This window comes from Dreissena polymorpha, chromosome 4, assembly GCF_020536995.1.
Source record: "Dreissena polymorpha isolate Duluth1 chromosome 4, UMN_Dpol_1.0, whole genome shotgun sequence".
Classification (NCBI taxonomy): domain Eukaryota; kingdom Metazoa; phylum Mollusca; class Bivalvia; order Myida; family Dreissenidae; genus Dreissena; species Dreissena polymorpha.
Genome location: NC_068358.1, coordinates 144,048,881 through 144,067,902, shown reverse-complemented (window position 1 = coordinate 144,067,902; position 19,022 = coordinate 144,048,881). Strand labels below are relative to the sequence as shown.

The following is a 19,022-nucleotide window of genomic DNA, read 5'->3' as shown; positions in this document are numbered from 1 at the left end:
AATTTTGAAGCTTAAGTTTTGTCGACTTTGTTATAAATAAAAAAAAAAAAAATCGTGTAATTTCATATTTTATTTCAACATTTCTTTTGGTGAATATGTCAGATATATGTTTTTCTGCAAAATATGCACATTTTCTTCTAATGGGTGACCTTAAAATTCGATCAATGAACCAAACAATATCGACCTAATTTTAGCGCATATCGCATGACGTCATTAAAAAAGTAGTTCGTGCACGCGACAGGTATATTCCACAGTGTTGAATACAAGCAAGTATATCCCACAACGTGTTATACCGTCAATGTCGCGGTGAAAATGGGATAAAAGTAGATACGTATGTCCAGTACGAAACAAATACTAATGTATACAAACAAAAAATATGCCCCGTTTGGGGCTCGAACTTACGCCAGTAGAAAACACCCTGTAATCCCTTTTTTGCAGACGAGTCCAATATTAAAAAGAAAATACAAACGCCAGTGTAAGAACTTCAACATAAAAAGGTCATAGTCATTATTAATTTCTAAAAATAAAACCAGCGCAGATATGTCAACTGTGGTGAACGCGATTTGCGCAATTTTCTGGTTTACCAGATATGTTGAATACAATTTTGTAAATTTGCCATTTTTTGTAAGGTGATTGTTGATTGGATTTGTTTTTGAAAATCACACGCAAACCGACACATGTGATAAATCAGGTATTTATGATTACAACTTTGAAGTTTAAACTTCTAGGACTCGTTATGTAGCTGTTCTTTATTTCGAATGAATACGTTTACTTAAAGGGATCTTTTCACGTTTTGGTAAATTGACAAAATTGAAAAAAAGTTGTTTCAGATTCGCAAATTTTCATTTTAGTTATGATATTTGTGAGTAAATAGAAATACTGAACATTTACTATGGTCTAATATAGCCATTATATGCATCTTTTGACGATTTAAGGTTCATGTAGAGGCTTCATTTTGAAAAATGTGGAACCCCAAGCATTGAACTCAAATTTGACTAAAGGAAGAGTGCCACATTGAAAATGTATACATATATGCTTTAAAGGATGTTTTTCCTTCAAACTGCTACCAATTCTGTACATCAACGTATCATACCATCCACAAAATCAATCAAAATACAAAGCGATTTTAACACTAAAATATACATTATTTTCAAAAATCTGAATCATGTTTATTCCACGTATTTCGGCGGAAAATTATATAACTAGTGAATAATATCGACATTGACGAGGGCAAGTTACGCTTAAATAGTAAAAAAAGTTTACATATCTAGAAATATCAAAACTCGAACCCATGTCATTTCATCACCATGGGGGCAGCCATTTGTAAATTCATAACATAGAAAGAAACATGCTAAAAACTAACTCATCGCCTAATTGACATTCCAAACGGTTGACGATGACAAATGCATTGGATTGTAATCTTTCCATTGATGTTTGCAAACTGCACGATCAGACCTCATAAACACTCAAAAGAATAACTATGTAAGAAGCATTTCACCAATGTTTACAATTGTTGTCGAATCACCATACTTATGTTATTGCGCATAAAATAGTACGCTTACAGACTGACAGAAAGATCGATACGTAACTCCGTTAAATTCATCACGGTATACTATTCTATTGATAATATATAATAACACATCGCTTTAACAATCTAAAAGGAGAAATAATTCTTTTAAACAAAGTTTTTAATAACGAAAGTGAAAACAACGGAAGTTAGATGGATATTCTGTGAGATGCACTTCGGCTCCAGAAAAAACAATACAAATAAACTAAAAAAGACGTGTGGGTGACAATTTTCAGCTGGCAAATATTTGAAATAGGGTAAGTGATGATATCTCTACGTGGTCATTTCTGTTATTGAGTGCGATCTCTTGCTGATTAATGTTAATAGTTGTTTTACTAGTTGCGAACCAACTGTCAAAATATGTTTGTGTTTTCTCAGGTATGTGTATACACATACCCGGTTTTCTCACTACTGCACGTGGTTTCGACCGATTTGTTTTGCACGTTTTTCTACGGTGCACAGCGAGGGCCACGCTTTCAAAATGGGTAGAAGTAATCGAAATATAAAATCAATCGGTTTGCCAATTTCTTTATAATTCTTTACAATTTTATATGTCGTCTGCAATCTATTTCAATTTTAGATGGTTTAAATTTGCAATTTGGTTGAGAGGTAAATAACAAAATTGTTAAGCCTTTGAAGAAGAATTGTTACCTTACTATCCAACATACCTGGATTTTTAAAAAGTATTTACGTTTTAGTTATTTTTAGAACTTTGTTTAGGAAATTTATCCAAAATAGGCAGTTGAATAAAAACTCATTTGTTGTTTTATGACAATAATTTTCTGTGAAATGTTGCTAACTTGACCTTGTATATGTATATAGCTTTGTATTTATTCAACTTAAGGTAGTGCATATCCTTCCTAACTTTAGATTAAGATTTTGTAAATTGGTGTAAAAATGTATTGGTTTTAAACCAAAATATGAATAAAGCACACAAATATTGAATGTCAAAAATGTGTTTATGTTATTCTATCCGTCTTTAGCTTTAAAATGATATATAGTTTGACCATATTGTACCACATTGAATGAAGAAAAACCAAAGCGAATTTTTAATGAATTTTATCCCCCCCATGAACCTTAAAAACCTGAAAATTATAAAGCGTTGCAACGCGAAACGATTGAAGAATTTGGAGAGTTCTGTTATCGTTTAATTTTTTGAAACTACGAAGATTGCTTATATAAAGTCTAAAATACGTGACACGTACATACTTGGCAGAATGGCCTAGCGGTCTAATTGGTTTTCACTCCAGGACTCCGGGTGTCACTGGTTCGAGCCCTGCTGCGGGCTACTTTTCTTTCCTTTTTTTAAATGTTATTCTTGATTTTTTACTGGAGCTTTTTAGATCCAATGTTTATATTTATCAATATAAAGCATTTAATGACAAACTTCAAAACATGCCAAAATCTGTGAAAAGGCCCCTTTAATGTCTGGCTTAAACAGTGATTAACTCAATGTGAGATCATATAAATACATCATGTGAAACACGAAATAATCTGGACCTTTGCGCGTTCATCTTTAACTCTGTGTTGCTTCAATTTAGTGTTTCTTTAAAATGCATTGCTTAAATAGTGAACATAACAATCTTATTTAACAATGCGCTAGTGTATACAATACAACGGAAATTTAACTGCTAGCATTGATTTCATCGATTAAGTCATTCATGGTCGTAAGGATTTAAATAACTCGACCCTCATATCTTAAACGTTAAAAGCTATTATATAAATTCGTTTTAATGACACTTTCATTACTTAGCAGTGTAATTATCATCAGAGCAACAGACAACTTTCTTAAGTTTGAAAGTAATATCTCAAGCACAGGAGGGAAGACCTTATTATTATTATTTATATATATATATATATATATATATATATATATATATATATATATATATATATATATATATATATATATATATATATATATATATATATATATATGCTATAATAGAACTATTATAGCATATATATAATAAAAATACTATGGGCTTCCCTCCTGTGATCTCAAGCCCTTCCGAGGAATCCAGATATGATACAGAAAACGCCTAAAATGTGTCAATTTAGCTAAATTAAACATATATGTCGAACTCCGATATTTATGACAAATTTCAAGCTTGACATGTGGGTCCAATTTAATATGGCAAATACGTGGTTTAAATAACTATGAAATATCTTATGCCTTAGAACTAAAGAACCAAAAACATTTACGTACACTGTATGCTGAAGTTGACAATTACGCCGGGACGTTAAACTAGCCTGTCGTTTTATGCGAAGTCTGCCTTACAGCAGTTTATTCTTTATTATCTGTATTATAATCTTGTGCCTTAAACCAACTTTTTAAGTACGCATAGTTAAGTGGTGTGTTTATTTTTAGACACTGGCAAACACAGAAGGTTATTTCCCTATCTTTTCTTGCAATTGAACGTGAATTTTTCATTTGAAGTTGAGAAAACAACAATCATTTTCCGGTTGCTCTTATGCTATAATCTACGATGAATTCATGCAATTTTTTAAGACAATCGAGAGAAAGTGAAAGTAATTTATTTGAAGTGTTGTGTTACCACTACACAGTGGTGCAGTCGCAAGCTTTACTTTGCAATTAATGTGGAAATTTAATGAAGAGGACCAATAACACGAAAGGAATATGGATACATTTGGAATATTTTAGTTGAAGTAAGATTTTGTCATGCAATTTTACCTGTGTTTCCACCTTTTGGTTGTGTTTGCATTTATTTTCAAGCGTTGTAATGTTAGTGAAACAAAATACTTGGAGCGCGTGCGTGTGACGTATTCAGGAGAGGCTCGTTCTTAAAGTAAACACAATGATGGATACCAGGCGACGCTTGACATGAGGGAATCGTTCGAAACTTAAGTGTTAATAGTTTACCCAGCACTACAACGTATATGCCCAAAGTTTGTGTTAAAACTCATATTTTTTCACAATATTTGAACATTTGTAGTATACATGGTGTTATTGTTCGTTATGCGATAAGACAATGACAAACTATTGTACCAAGAATTTATTCTACTAAATTTCAGGCAAAATCTTAGTGTAGCTAGTAAATAGATTAAAATACCGTCTGTTAAAAATGACCGCAGAGATTCGATAAGCATAACCGCTTGAAACACTTTAACACAAATTAACACATTGAACGCATAGAATCGACGATTCAAAGAAATCCGCTTTTTTTTTCAAATGAATGTAGCATAAGACACACACGAGGTCACATACACGATTATTCAAACCTCCGTGGTCAAAAGTCCTAAATGAGGTGATGAAAGAAACGTCAAAATACATTTGTGAACATTTATCACAATATATGCGAAAAACATTTATCACAATATTTGTGGTGAACATTTTTATCACAATATATGCTTTAATTTGACATGTTTGTATATAATGCTTCTGATCGTCATGGGAATCAGCATAATTGAAGCAGTATCGAAATATATGTTGCCTGATTGATATATCATTCGATAAAGGATGGTTCAATAAAAAAAGCCGATTGAACGCCATTTTGATTTGGATAGTTGTGTTGGTAGGACATTGTGTTCCAACGTACATCACTATGACTACATGTTATGGGCTAGCGACACGTTAACGTGTAGTAATATGAGTAGCGTTCTGAGAAAACTGGGCATAATGCATGTGCGTAAAGTGTCGTCCCAGATTAGCCTGTGCAGTCCGCACAGGCTAATCAGGGACGAAACTTTACGCTTTTATGGTATTTTATTTTCAAGAAAGTCCCTTCTACCAAAAATCTAGTTTAAGCGGAAAGTGTCGTCCCTGATTAGCCTGTGCGGACTGCACAGGCTAATCTGGGACGACACTTTTCGCACATGCATTAAACCCAGTTTTGTCAGAACACGACACATATAGTTCTTTTGATTGGCACCTTCAACCAACAGTTTAGGTCAAAACGGTCACTTTCGGAAACTAATTCTGATTTTTTGTCCCAAAACTCACGTGAATATTTCTTATTTTGAGCAGTACAGTTTAGGGTAAATCTCCATTGATGATGCCTCCTAAAGCGAGTAAATCCACATGCAAACGCGGCCAAAAAAACGATATCTACCTTCTGTATGACGAAGACGACAGCAGTCGTGTTATGGAATTTGCAGAGCAATTCAGACAGTTTTACAAAGTGTTTGATCCTCACACAGATGGTGTACCAGGTAATTATACAGGCCCATGCCGATGTTCGTCGTTTTGTTCCTTCTTTCTTTAGTAAAGCGCTGAAATTGTGTTCCAATCGACTCCTTTAATATCACGCTTTCTTTAACCATACTTAGTGCAGTTTTTAAAACGGCCATGCCAAAGAATTAGACGATTGATGGGAGAGTAAAACGTTCGTTCGATCTTCCTAGCATTGAGTGACATGGATGGTTCAAGTAGCGGTTTGGCTTCGGTGTATATGAACTAGGATGAAACTTTGGCTTTTTGGAGACGAACTGCGGGGTAAACAGGGTCAAATATCAATTAACAACAATCATCAACAAGTTCCTCACCGATTGTTTGAAGAATAAAGAACTTGTCCAGTTTCGATGGTTTAGCAAAAGTTAAAAGCTATATTATACGGATGTTGAGCACAGGAATCCGATTGATTAAAAAATACTTGGTGTGTCGGCGTTTTGCCCGCCACAACCACGCCCACATGTACAGCATTAGGGTCAAATCTCAAACACTAATATACGAAATCAATTCATAACCCTTTGAGATAACTTAAACTTTTTACAACCTGAAAATACTTCGTCATAGGTTTATAGCATTTTAAACATAAGTATTAGTGTTAGAAGATAATAAAAACCGTGTCAATCGTCTATTGCACAATTTGCGGTTTAAGGCATAATATAATAATTCAAACTTTAAAGCGAATATATACGTTCGTATTCCTTTTTTGAACAGATAAAACACTGATCAAGTTAAAGCCCCATTACAACTAAAAATCAACGAACATGTACAATATTTCCTAAAATAAAGTTAAACAATTAAAAAGCAGTGTTCCTTATAGCAATTGCCGAAATTTCAACGCTGGGTGGTGTCTGGTAATACAGATTTGTGTAGATACAAAATGCTCGTTTTTATTTTGTTGTGACACTAAAATGGTACCATAAAAGAAAAACAATTACACACAAATTTAGTGCTGCAACACATACGAGTTAGCGTGTCGGTATCGGCATAAACATGTTCGTTATAAATTTCAATAAAGTAAACCGTATTTGATTGATGGTGTCATATTGAGATAGTTAATTATTTTATGAAATATTCCTCGTTCATATTCATATATTGGTTTATGAATGTGAGAATTACATGTTGACATAGAAATCGTATATACTTGCTTTAACAATAATTTTTCCAGGATTGAAGTATGAACAATAAAGAACAACGATATGCCGTGTTTAACACTATAAAGTATAAACAATACTTATACGTTGCCTTTTGAATGCAAGTTTGTGTGTCCAGCTTTATTATTTGCAGATTTACCAACCCGTTATATATAATTTTAGGGGAAATTAAACTTAGGTCGTGGTTAGAAAAGGGCATATACAACTCGAAGATGACAGTCGTATTCTTTTCAAAGAAATCTATAACAAAAGAAGCGTACATTCAGCTGTCTCATGCGATAAGAGAACACAGAATCATCGCTATAATGGTGCAGTCGTGTAAAATTCCAAAGATCTTAGGACATTTTAATATTGTCTATGCCTACCATACGGACAGCTTCGATCTCACATTGAATCACATACGGCAAGCGATAGAAGGTTTGCATACAATTTTTACCTAAAACTTCTATTTATAAACGAGCTATGGAGCTATTTATTGATTCGTACACATATCATTCTCCAACAAACATTATGTTACAACTTCAAACGGTAAACACTGTTTATAATAAATATACTTTATTAAAACAGGTTCAGATATTGAAACAAATGTTTGGTATATTATTGAGTAACACGTGTGTGCACATTATACTTTTGTTTGTTTTAGCGCCAAAAGAAACGTTTAAGCGTCTGGATTTTCCGTATCACAATCCTGGAAAAGTTACACAAACTGTAGTTGGTATACCAAAGTTCGAAAAACGGACGCTCCAAGAAACCCCCAGAAAAACAACAAAAATCACTGTTCTGGATGTTATCTTGAATGCACACATTGTTTGCAATGTTTTTAACAATTTCACTCTTCGATGCGACAAACCAGAGTGCACATTTAAATGCAGAGCGAACAATTTTCAAGAGGTTCATGCGCACACCAGATCGTGTAAATTTGAATGGGTGCAATGTAGCTATTGTAAGCAAAAAGTGTTTCGAAAGAATATGCAAAAGCACGAGCAAAGAAAATGTCGGTTTCGGAGATTAAAATGTTCCAACGAAGGCTGCGTCTATCTGACCTCTTTATGCGATGTCGAGTCACATAAACGGTCATGCGTTTATCAGTTGGTCAATTGTCGAAACAGTATTAACGGATGCAAAGCAGTTCACCTGAAAAAAGATGCAAACCAACACAAACGAAAGTGTGACTATGAGACACTTATGTGCAATTTGTGCAAAAGAAAACTGTTTAAGCTTGATTTTGACAGTCATCACTGTCAAAACAGTGACAAACGAACTTATATATTTTCATGTGAAAATACTGGATGCATATATGAAGGATCTGCGAACGACATGATAGGACACAATCTTGTTTGTGAATTTCGGAAGCAAACATGTCGCCACTGTTCCAGATTGATACCTGTAGGGATGTTAACTGCACACACACAAGAGTGCTCTGATCTTACATCATGTCATCAATGCGGCGTAACGATACCGAGGTTTGGAATGGTTATAAATTGTTACATGCAATAAATGTTTTGGAAGAGCCAGTCATCCGAAAGAATGCTTATCGAATCTCACACAAAAGTATTGTTCAATGTAAAATTTAAACTAAAAGCTCAAGTATAATGCAAAACAAGTCTATTGCAAATTACGTAATTTTCAATACTATTTTGAAAATCCATTGTTCTTTTATACTAGCCGTAAACAACTACAATGATTCGTTTGTATTTATGATACAATGCTAGGTGGCAAAAACAGTCATGTTTTATTATTAATTTGAGAGTTATAAAACTAGAATTCAAACGTGTATACGCACTTGATTTGTATACACACTTGATTTGTATACACACTTGGTTTGATTTAAACGCTCCACAAATTGCAAAGCGGAAATCAGAAGTAAACATATCGAAACAGAAATGACAAAAAGTATGAACAACTGATTTCTTTCATATATTGCAAGATTTGTTTAATTATTAAGGCATATTTACGTATTTTTCCATATAGGTATTTACTTGAACGTCATCGACAGATATCATGCAGTGTTGGTGCCATGACAACAGTATGCGACACGTGCTATTCTATTGTTGATGAGGTCTCTATGAAAACGCACACAAATAATGACTGCATCAATTACAAAAGACATTTTTCCATGCAAAACACAGCACCGAATGCCAATACAAACGCGAAAGAGCCAAAGGTAGTATATTAAGACGACAAAACGTATAAAAACATTGTTAATGTGAACATTCATTTGATGATATATTCCTTGGGTTGTGTTTACTTAGAATGTCTTATAATTTAACCGTATTATAGAAAATTTAAAATATACCAGTATGTTTCTAAATGAATGTGGTGTGTGCATTTAAAAAACGATTACATAAGGTTAAAAAGTTGATAAAAGCTTACCGTCTGTTTGTATTTATCATGTAAAAAGTTACAAAATTGTGTTCATGTGGTCTTTAAGATTTAAATATATACGTGTTTACAGCATCATTAATACGGTCTGTAATGTTTTGTTAAAAGCATCAGAGCGAAGAGGTTTCTCAGCTGGTACCGATTGTACGCAGGAAACAGAGAGGTCAGTGCACTAACACACACACGCACGCACGCACGCACGCACGCACGCACGCACGTACGCACGCACGCACGCACGCACGCACGTACACACACACACACACACACACACACACACACACACACACACACACACACACATACACAAGCAAACCTATTTTCCCGTTTATTGTTAGGTTTAGTATTGCATTAATGGTGTGGACTAGAGATGCATTATCATGCGAGGCGTTGACTGTTTTGATTAAAAACTCTTCCAAAATTCCATGTAACGGTTTGGTGTTTGAAATAACATAACATGTATAGCGAGTTCCGTGAGATTATTGTTGTATTCACAGGAGGAAAGCCCATATTTTATTTTTTAAATATATGCTATAATAGAGACAATGAGTTCAACTTCGTTTACAGTAAAACTAGACCATCTTTACTGTAAACCATGTAACTCGAAAACAAAAATTAACGAATCAACTACACACCGGTTGTTTTCGAAAGCTAATAAAATAATTTATCATTAGAAATGAACATCAGTACCATTGATCAAGAAGTATTTCGATAACAGCCCTCAGAAGTTTACACTCACGGTACAATTTTTGTTCGAACACAAGTGTATCCAAATTAGTTTCAATTTCCGCTTGTTTCAAACAGCAGAAACACAAAGATTACATGACTGTTCGTCATTTAAACGGTTATATCCCGTTCAATAAACATTAATGAATCGATAACAATACATTTTATGGTCATTCACATACCATCAAAAGTGTTTTTCACTCCGATTTGTAAATAAACTAACAAGAGGTTTAATTTTTGAAGGAAGTATCGGGAATCCTCTGACGTCATTCAATAAAGAAATGTGTTCGCATGCGTTTGCTACGGGTCTTTTATAAGTTGGGCGGAATTTCCAGAGGATCTCCGTAAAAAGGTGAGAGAGAAATTGATGAAAACCGACCAATCTTATTTTGTGTTACAAATTCTCTGACGTCATCGAAGGGTTTCCCAGAGTCAATTTTTTTCCGTTTACATTTTGTACTCGCGGATTGAAAGACGCGATAAAATGGTGTTTACCATACTTTTTCGATAACAATAGGTATTGTAACCGATTGAAAATTGTTTAATGTGCATACAGGTGCTGTTTTTCTACCGTTTAAATACTTGGTTTTTGAGTTTTAGCTCTTTAACATGTTTAAAGTGATCGACATGGAAAATCTCTATGTGGACATATTTGTATTCGACCAAACACCATTTTGGAATTGGGTCAACTTTTTATAAGGGCTGGTACCGAAATACTGCTGGATAAATGGTACTGATTTTAATTTTTCCTGATAAATTATTTTATAAGCTTTCGAAAACAACCGCTGTGGTAGTTGATTCGTTAAAAAAATATTCGAGTTACATGGTTTACAGTAAAGATGGTCTAGTTTTGCGGTAAACAAAGTTGAACTCCTTGTCTCTATTATACCGTATACAAAATATGGGCTTCCCTCCTATGGTTTTATTATTATACTGAGAATATGTCATTCTGTAAAATATTCCTCTAAAGCAATAATTGGAGTGATAATCATATCGGCGGTTAATTCGGATAATTAAGACAACTGGTAACATATAAACGTTGTTTCAATTACTTCACATGTATCAGTTTTAAATGACAATATTTTTTTATTATTTACTACCATATTACACAAAATGATTTAAATGTTCTTGATAGGAAGACGGTTATCAACCATTATGCGCCTGCGTGGGCGTGATAGCTGCGGCAACTCGGATAATAGCAAAGTCAGCAGTCATTACGTTAACTTCGAAGACCACCAGAAACTTGGGATAATGACACCCGAACGTCGGGACTGGTTCAACAGCATTGGCAATCCTGCCTCGCCCTGTTCATCTGAAAGCGGCGACAGTCTGCCTTCGCCGTTTTACACTGAGGGCTTGTGTCATTCATCTTCGTGGTATAACCTAACCTAAGGTTATTTCAACAACAGTCCTTCTCAGAATAGACAGTACACTGATCTATGTCCAGGAATAATATCGAATACAATACCGTTATTATGACTGTAGACGTTTCCAATTAGGAATCGATGAAATGACGCCAATATAAATTACGGGTATGACATCATTACAAAGGACCTGTTTGCAGATTGTTATACTTTTGAAAAAAAAAGTATAAAGGAATTCATTATTAACGGTATGCCTGTAGATGAGCTCCAAAAGGAAGGCGCACACAATGTTGTAATCATTGAGCATTAAAGAAGTGGTATGTATCGATCATAACATAGGTTTTTAATGCTATCTATTGTATTAGTTGTAAAAAATGACTCGACAAACATTCAATTAATATTTGTTATGAAAAAACGTGATAAAAATGCAAAAAAAATGGGAAGAAGTTATGTCAGTCCTTGGTCAGAAGTTACGGTCAGACTTAAGGCCAAAGGTCAAACATGTGCATGTCTAAACTTTTTAAATAATAAACAAATATAATGATCATTCGCTTGACGTGTTGCCGACATGCATCAAATGTCGTCAAGTGTTTCGCAATATTTTGATTTATGGAAATACACATAACATCAGTAATATCTACAATGACGTCATCAGTCAGGTTTGAAATATTGCATGACCAAATTTAATTAATAGTTTAACAATATTAAGTAAAATCTTATGAAGCGGCGGAACGGGTCTGTTCGTAGCCGAAAAAAAAAATTGACGTAATATTATCGAACTCACTAAGACTATAACCGACGTTTGTATTAATAAAACAAGTGTATAATTAAAGGATGAAACTGTGCATTGCTTGATTTATTTGAATTTTTAAAGTGCAAATACTTACCACGTGAACTGATCCATAACACTATCGTCCGACTTCAATCTTTTACCATTACTTATAAATTGTGTAATGCATATATAATGTAGGGTATGTATAAGCTTTACTGCTGAATAAAAATGTTGTTGGTGTATTGATCAGGCATTTGTATTTCACTAGAACATTTGTACTGTTGATTTTACTAGAACATCTGTACAGTTGATTTCTAAATGTAATAATGATTTCACGTACTTTTTAGAAGGTCTAGTTAAAAAATACAAATGCCAAAAACACTGAACGTTATTATCATGCTCTTAATGATTAAGTGCTTTACCCAAAGTGTGCAACCTAGCCATTTAATTTGATCAAAATGAAGGTTATAGTTTAATACAGTTATAGCTGTTTACCGGGTACTGAATAAGAGATGTTACTTATTGATGAACAACTACTGCAAAGTGAAAATTGTACAGTGTGGATGAACATTATTGTCCCTTGACAATTGTATATAGATAAATATTTCTGGAAAAGACCAACATGATGAAATTTATTGGTGTGATGCAATCTGATAATACAAGTACCAACATAAACTTTGTAATGGATGTAACACCATATACTTTTTAACATATAACTTATATACTGCATTTTATTGGAATGTTTATTTTAATTCAATGTTATTTTTTTAATGAGCTAACATCTGATACTACTGTGCTTCTTGTATTGTTAATTGTTTATCGTTTTGTCATCAGCTTATATTTTTAATTCAAACTTGCATTGTATGACATAATTACAGAATACTTCAGGGCACTGCCGTTGACACAGTTCACAAAGTATTGATGCATTCCTTTATTCTTATACGCAATCATAAATTAAAACTTGTATTGATAAAAATATAACCTAACTGATTCATCACATCTTAAAGCCTCATGACTACTCAAAATCAACAAAAAAATCGTACACTATTTTGTAAATTAAAGTCAAACAATAAACAAATCAGTGTTCCTTATGGCGATTGCCGAAATTTCAACGCCAGATGTGGTCTGGTAACATAGATGTTTGTAGATACAAAATGCTCGTTTTTATTTATGTATTGCCTATTTAATTCCATTTTAATTTCCCAATTTAGTGTTCGTGTGTCGTATGCATAGATGTTCCCGGGAAATGAAAATGGAATTTATTGTGTCACAAATAAATAAAAACAAGCATTTTGTATCTGCACAAATCTAGGTAATTATACCACATATTGCGTTGAAATTGTGGCGATATGCTATAAGGAACACTGATTGTTTAGGTGTTAACTTTATTTTACGAAATACTTAACGACATTTTCGTTGATTTTGAGTAGTAATGGGGCTTTAAGCTTACATGTGTGTTGTTGCTAGTTTGTATAAATCTGAGTCTCGGTTAGTTACACACTATAAAATATTGTGTGCAATGTGTTGTGTTTTAAATGGTAATTAATATTATATTAATATTACAAAATTACTTCGAAAAATTACGAAGAAAAAAACATACAGAAAATTATTTTCCATTAATTGCGGAGTTATTTTTTATTGTGAATGAAAATATTTTAAATATTAATAATAGTTGAACTAAATTGATTGGCTTGTAGTTATGTTTATAGTTCACTAGTGTGGTTATATTTTTTTAATTTTGGCAAAACATACGCGTACATTTTCACAAAGTCACACGGGTAGGGCGCCTTTATAAATGTTTATAAAAGTGTTGCTTGTATCCCACAGATAAGGATATATTTATAGACTTGTTAAAAAATCAAGGGAATGCGCATTTAAGCACCAATCTACAAATAGTAACAAAAGACTTTTCTGAAAGAAACACTTTCCATTTTACATCATTTGTATGCAAATGCAAAACATAATGTCTAAATATAAGTAAAAAATAAGTAAAAAAGGCACGAATTTTCCCCAATCCAAAATGCCCCATCTGAACCAGCATGCGCAAAACGACATCGCGGTCGTCCCAAAACCGCAGTCAACACATTGTTAGCATTGAAAAGGGCAAAGCAATACACAAAACGTGGTTACCATCTACCATTATTGCTTGTTAAGAAAGTAGTTGGAGAAGAGTATCAACGTCTGCCAAAGTCCTTTGAGGACACAACGTCCGTATTGAGACAACGAATAAATACAGGTTTGAGTACCACAGGACGTTTCGTGATCAAGTCCCGATAAGCATCTATCTTAAGATATTAAAGTGTGTGCTATGCTAGCGTCCTTTTGCATGATTACTCAGAGTCACATTGAAGGTAAACTGACATTTGATTATCTTTTCTCCCATTTAGGCATTGTACAAACATTTTAAATAAACAATGTGTATGAAAATAATGATGGCATATCTTTAAAGAACAAGAGATTATGTGCTTTTTATATCGTTATTTTCTTATTTAGAATTGACAAGTCTAATATGATATGTACTAACAGTGAAGAAACAAAGCGTTAGCCATATAGTCTTTGTACAGGAAGTTATATTTCCATGTAAAACAAATTAAACAGTTAATACATTTAATGTGTATCGCTTTAGTGTATTATATATATATTTTTTTAATAACAGGTTTTTATAAAAAGACATGCGTGACAGGTCTTTTTGAAACAATAGTTAGAATTTTTCCAGGATATTCTAAGTCGTTCACATAGGTTAGTTTTTTTCGTCATCACGACTAAATCAATCGTTTCCATGACTAACTACGTCGTTCTGGTCGATTGGTTTCCGGTTCACGAGACATAAGACGGGGTTATTTTGCCATTGAGAACCACATGTCGTCACCATTTAAGTGGAAATTTGGATTGTTTGAGGCAGCCATATATAATTCATAAATCTTACTTATGTACCGATATATGTTTTAATTATAACTTCTAATAAGGGGGGGGGGGGGGCGTAGTTTAAAAAAAGGCGCCAACAGGTTTGTTTTTGCTTCAAATATCGTCTCATACTCACAAAATATCATCCCATACAATTAACTTTGAAGACAATTAACTTTGAAGACGGTAAGACTTTGAAGAGTCAGCATGTCGGTTGGTTGGTTTGTACGATGGTTGATCTGTAAGTATTTCGTGTGTTTCCAAATTCTTCTTTAAATCTTAAACTTTGAATAACTGTCTTTATAAGTCCTAACATATAATGACATACTGATTTCCGAAAAAATCATACCCAATAACTAGGTGGCAGCCATCTTGGATTAAGTTCTAAACGCTTTATCAGTATTTTAAACCACTGCGGTAGAGCGGAAGGGGATTTATTTGAATGTCCTTTGTTCGTCCATCCGTCCGTCCATCAGTACTACGTTCTTTTCCACTTCATATGTAGTATACCCTGTGACATTTTTCCATGACACATGCCTGAAAGATTTCTGCCATGTGTCACTGTGCAGAAAGTACGATTAAGTCAGGCATGTTCAAGGTCAAGGCTGCACTTCACGGTCATATATTTTAGCATCTTTTCATTGTCCACTCAATATCGTATATGCCCTTTAAATAAAATTCTTGAAACTTGGCTTAAATGTTAAGGTCATTCAGATGATGTGTAGACTGTATGAGTGAATCGCGCCGGCGCATGGTCTTGGTCATACATAAATGTCGAAAGCTTGAGCTATCATTTTCGTGTCAACTCCATATCTTATATAACATTTATCAATTTTTATCAAACGTGACCACGATGTTAAGTTATTAAGACAATATACTTTAAAAGGCTTTAGTAAAGCATGCCGGTACAAGGTTAAGCTCCTACTTTAAAGGGGCCTTTTCACGTTTTGGTGAATTGACAAAATTGAAAAAAGTTGTTTCATATTTGCAAATTTTCATTTTAGTTATGATATATGTGAGGAAACCGTAATACTGAACATTTACCATGCTCTATAATAGCCATTATATGCATCTTTTGACGACTTAAAAACCTGAAAATTATAAAGCGTTGCAACGCGAAACGATTGAATAATTTGGAGAGTTCTGTTGTTGTCGTTATATTTTGTGAAACTACGAGGATCGCTTATATGAAGTATAAAATACATCAATCGTTGTCTAAGGAAGGATGGTCGAGTGGTATAATGCGTAGACTTTTTACTCCAGGACTCCAGGGGTCAGTGGTTTGAGTCCTGCTCAGAGTTACCTTTTTTTCTTTTTTTAAATTGTATTCTTGATTTTTTACTGGAGCCTTTTAAATCCAATGTTTACATTTATCAATATAAAGCATTTAATGACAAACTTCAAAACATGCCAACATCTGTGAAAAGGCCCCTTTAAGGTCAATGGTTTGGGCCTCGACGTTTTGTCCGCATCAGATCTCTTTATTTCATTGAATTTATTTTCATGCATAGATATTGCGTTAATTGAGATGATGTGCAAAGGGAAAGGTTCAGTCACACTGGCTTTAGAGCATACTTCAATTCGAAAGTTTCAGCTTTTTTGTCTCCGATCCATATATACCCATTTAAAAAATGTTCATGAAATTTGGCGACCATGTTTAGGTCTTCAATATAATGTGCAGAAGGCACGAATCGTTCACGTCCGCTAAAAGACACTGTTATGCTTTAATTTAAAAAAGATCTCGAATTATTTGTGTCCACTCGAAATCTCCTATTCACTTTGAATGAGTTGCATTAAACTGTGCCACAATATTTAGGTCAATGCGACAGTGTGCGAAAGGCATAATTCAGTTGTGTCGGTTGAACGTCAAAATCATACTTCAAGGTCAACTGTGTGCGAGTACATGTTCGTGTCCGCTCTATATCGCATATACTCATTGAAGGGTTTTCCTAAAACTTGGCTACAATGTTAGGTTAATCGCGACAATGTGCAGAGTAAGCCACACCGGCTAAATGTCAAGGTGGAAATTAATAGTCTATATTAGATAATTCATTGTTATTTGCATGAAATGTTTATGTCTTTCAAAAAATGGCCATCTGTCAGGTGTCAATCAGGCTGACAACTTCAAGGTCTGCACAAAATCTCTGCGGGGGATACGGCTGTCCAATTTAATGCTCACACTTAATATTGTAAAGGAATATACGTGCATGATACTGTTTGTGTTTATCAGATTTTTTATGGCGGACGGGCAGTTTATGTCACATTTTAATTAGAGGACACGAGTTAAAATTGGGTTTAGAATTTCGTGAACGCACTTTAAATATGTAATCATTTTGGACAAATTGTACATTTCTTGGAATGTTTGAAAGAGAGAAACGAAGCCGTAGCAAACCAGTAATATCCACCATATGTGACGCCATTTACGGATGTAATGGATTAACGTCATGATATATAATGAAGACGACAGTTGTGATTATCCAAATAAACCAAACAAGAAGATCAATAGAATTATTTGTTAACCCATCTGGGACAGAACTTCCTTACTTACTTTAATGACAAACTAGTACGAACTTTAACGAATTATATTGTGAAGCCATACAAGAAGAAACGAATCGGATACGGCTAGACAAACAATAATTGTGAATCTGCAAATCATATACTAGTACTCAAGGCCGCCATGCATTGAAGACAAACAGAGATACCAAAATTAAAAGTAGTAGTAGAATAGCTGGTGGTTGCCGGCCGGGTGGTAGCAGTGATGATGATATTGATGGTAGTAGTAGTTATATGTATGCGTCATTCTTCATACAAGAAATCAGACAAAAGGATTTATATATTTCTCGCTTTGGAAGTTTTTAGAGTTTTTGGTGGGGAGTTTCAACGAACGCCATTCACATGTTGGAACTGCTTTTATTGAACTACGAGATTAATGCGCGACTAAGGTTCCAAACCACTAAATCATTATAACATGTAGATCGATCATCACAACATTCCTCCCTACAAGACTTGTCTTTATCTCATCAAATTTGAAATCACATAAAATTGCCAAACATCTATCTTTTCATATTTAAGATAACCCATTTAAGAATGTGATGATGGTTGATCTTTAATACACTCATCATTCGTAAATAGTCACATTTGGTGTACTTTGACCTAAGCATGAACTATAGTCTTACTTGATTTAAACATGATATGAAATAATGTTGTAAGTTCAGAATGATTTACTTATTTGTGACACTAATTCTTACCAATTTCAATGAGACAATGTCAATCATCTCACAAGTATTAATTATATCTATGAATGTTTCTTCAGAAGTCAATAATGTTTCACCTTAAAAAGTCTTAAGAAATCACTTGTGCTAAAAGATATTAACTAAGAAGTATTCATAACTTCTGGTTATACTTTAACCTTTATACTATAAAACTACTTTACCAAAAACATGTCTAACACTGGTTAACTAAATGACTAGAAAAGACCTATTTGGTCTTGAGTTACACGGGGATTATTATGCCCCTTAAGCACAGTGTAACTCTCCCTAAGTATGATTTACAAATCAAGCCGATCTGTAGGTTTGACCCTGCCTGCGCGCACTGGGGTAACGGCGTGGAGCTCCGGCGGTCTTATCAGGCGCTGGAGCTGGTGGTGCCGGAGTCGGTTGTTCATGATGCGGTGAAACGGAGTCATTGCTCGCGGCTGCCTCTGGAGGAGGAAGTGCAACTGGCACCTCTGGTGACTGATCAGAGACTGGCAAGGTCCCTCTGGAGATCTGATCAGTATGACGACGCCACTGAGTTCCTGAGCCTACGTCGACCTTGTACGATAGAGGCCCACTTTGCGAAACGACAGATCCAGCAGTCCACTTGTTGCTTCTGCTGCTGCGATAATCACGAACACATACTTGTTCACCGTTCATGAATGTACGAGCTGGCCTCTTAGAGTCTGCGAACATTTTCTTTTGCTCTCTCA

General features: G+C 34.3%; 1 protein-coding gene across 3 annotated transcripts; it reads left to right on the top strand.

Moving 5' to 3' along the window:
- The first annotated feature begins 513 nt into the window (after window positions 1–513).
- LOC127879660 (uncharacterized) lies at window positions 514–13,428 on the top strand. Of its 3 annotated transcripts, XM_052426634.1 has the most exons (8): window positions 514–691; window positions 3,939–4,237; window positions 5,556–5,740; window positions 7,073–7,327; window positions 7,554–8,373; window positions 8,882–9,074; window positions 9,401–9,455; window positions 11,151–13,428. In XM_052426634.1, exons 3-8 carry the CDS (start codon window positions 5,581–5,583, stop codon window positions 11,405–11,407), a joined length of 1,740 nt encoding a protein of 579 aa, XP_052282594.1. In that variant the 5' UTR covers window positions 514–691; window positions 3,939–4,237; window positions 5,556–5,580; the 3' UTR covers window positions 11,408–13,428. The 3 variants fall into 3 exon arrangements, with proteins under 3 accessions (XP_052282594.1, XP_052282593.1, XP_052282595.1); XM_052426633.1 differs by lacking the exon at window positions 3,939–4,237; XM_052426635.1 differs by lacking the exons at window positions 3,939–4,237; window positions 5,556–5,740.
- The last annotated feature ends 5,594 nt before the right edge of the window (window positions 13,429–19,022 follow it).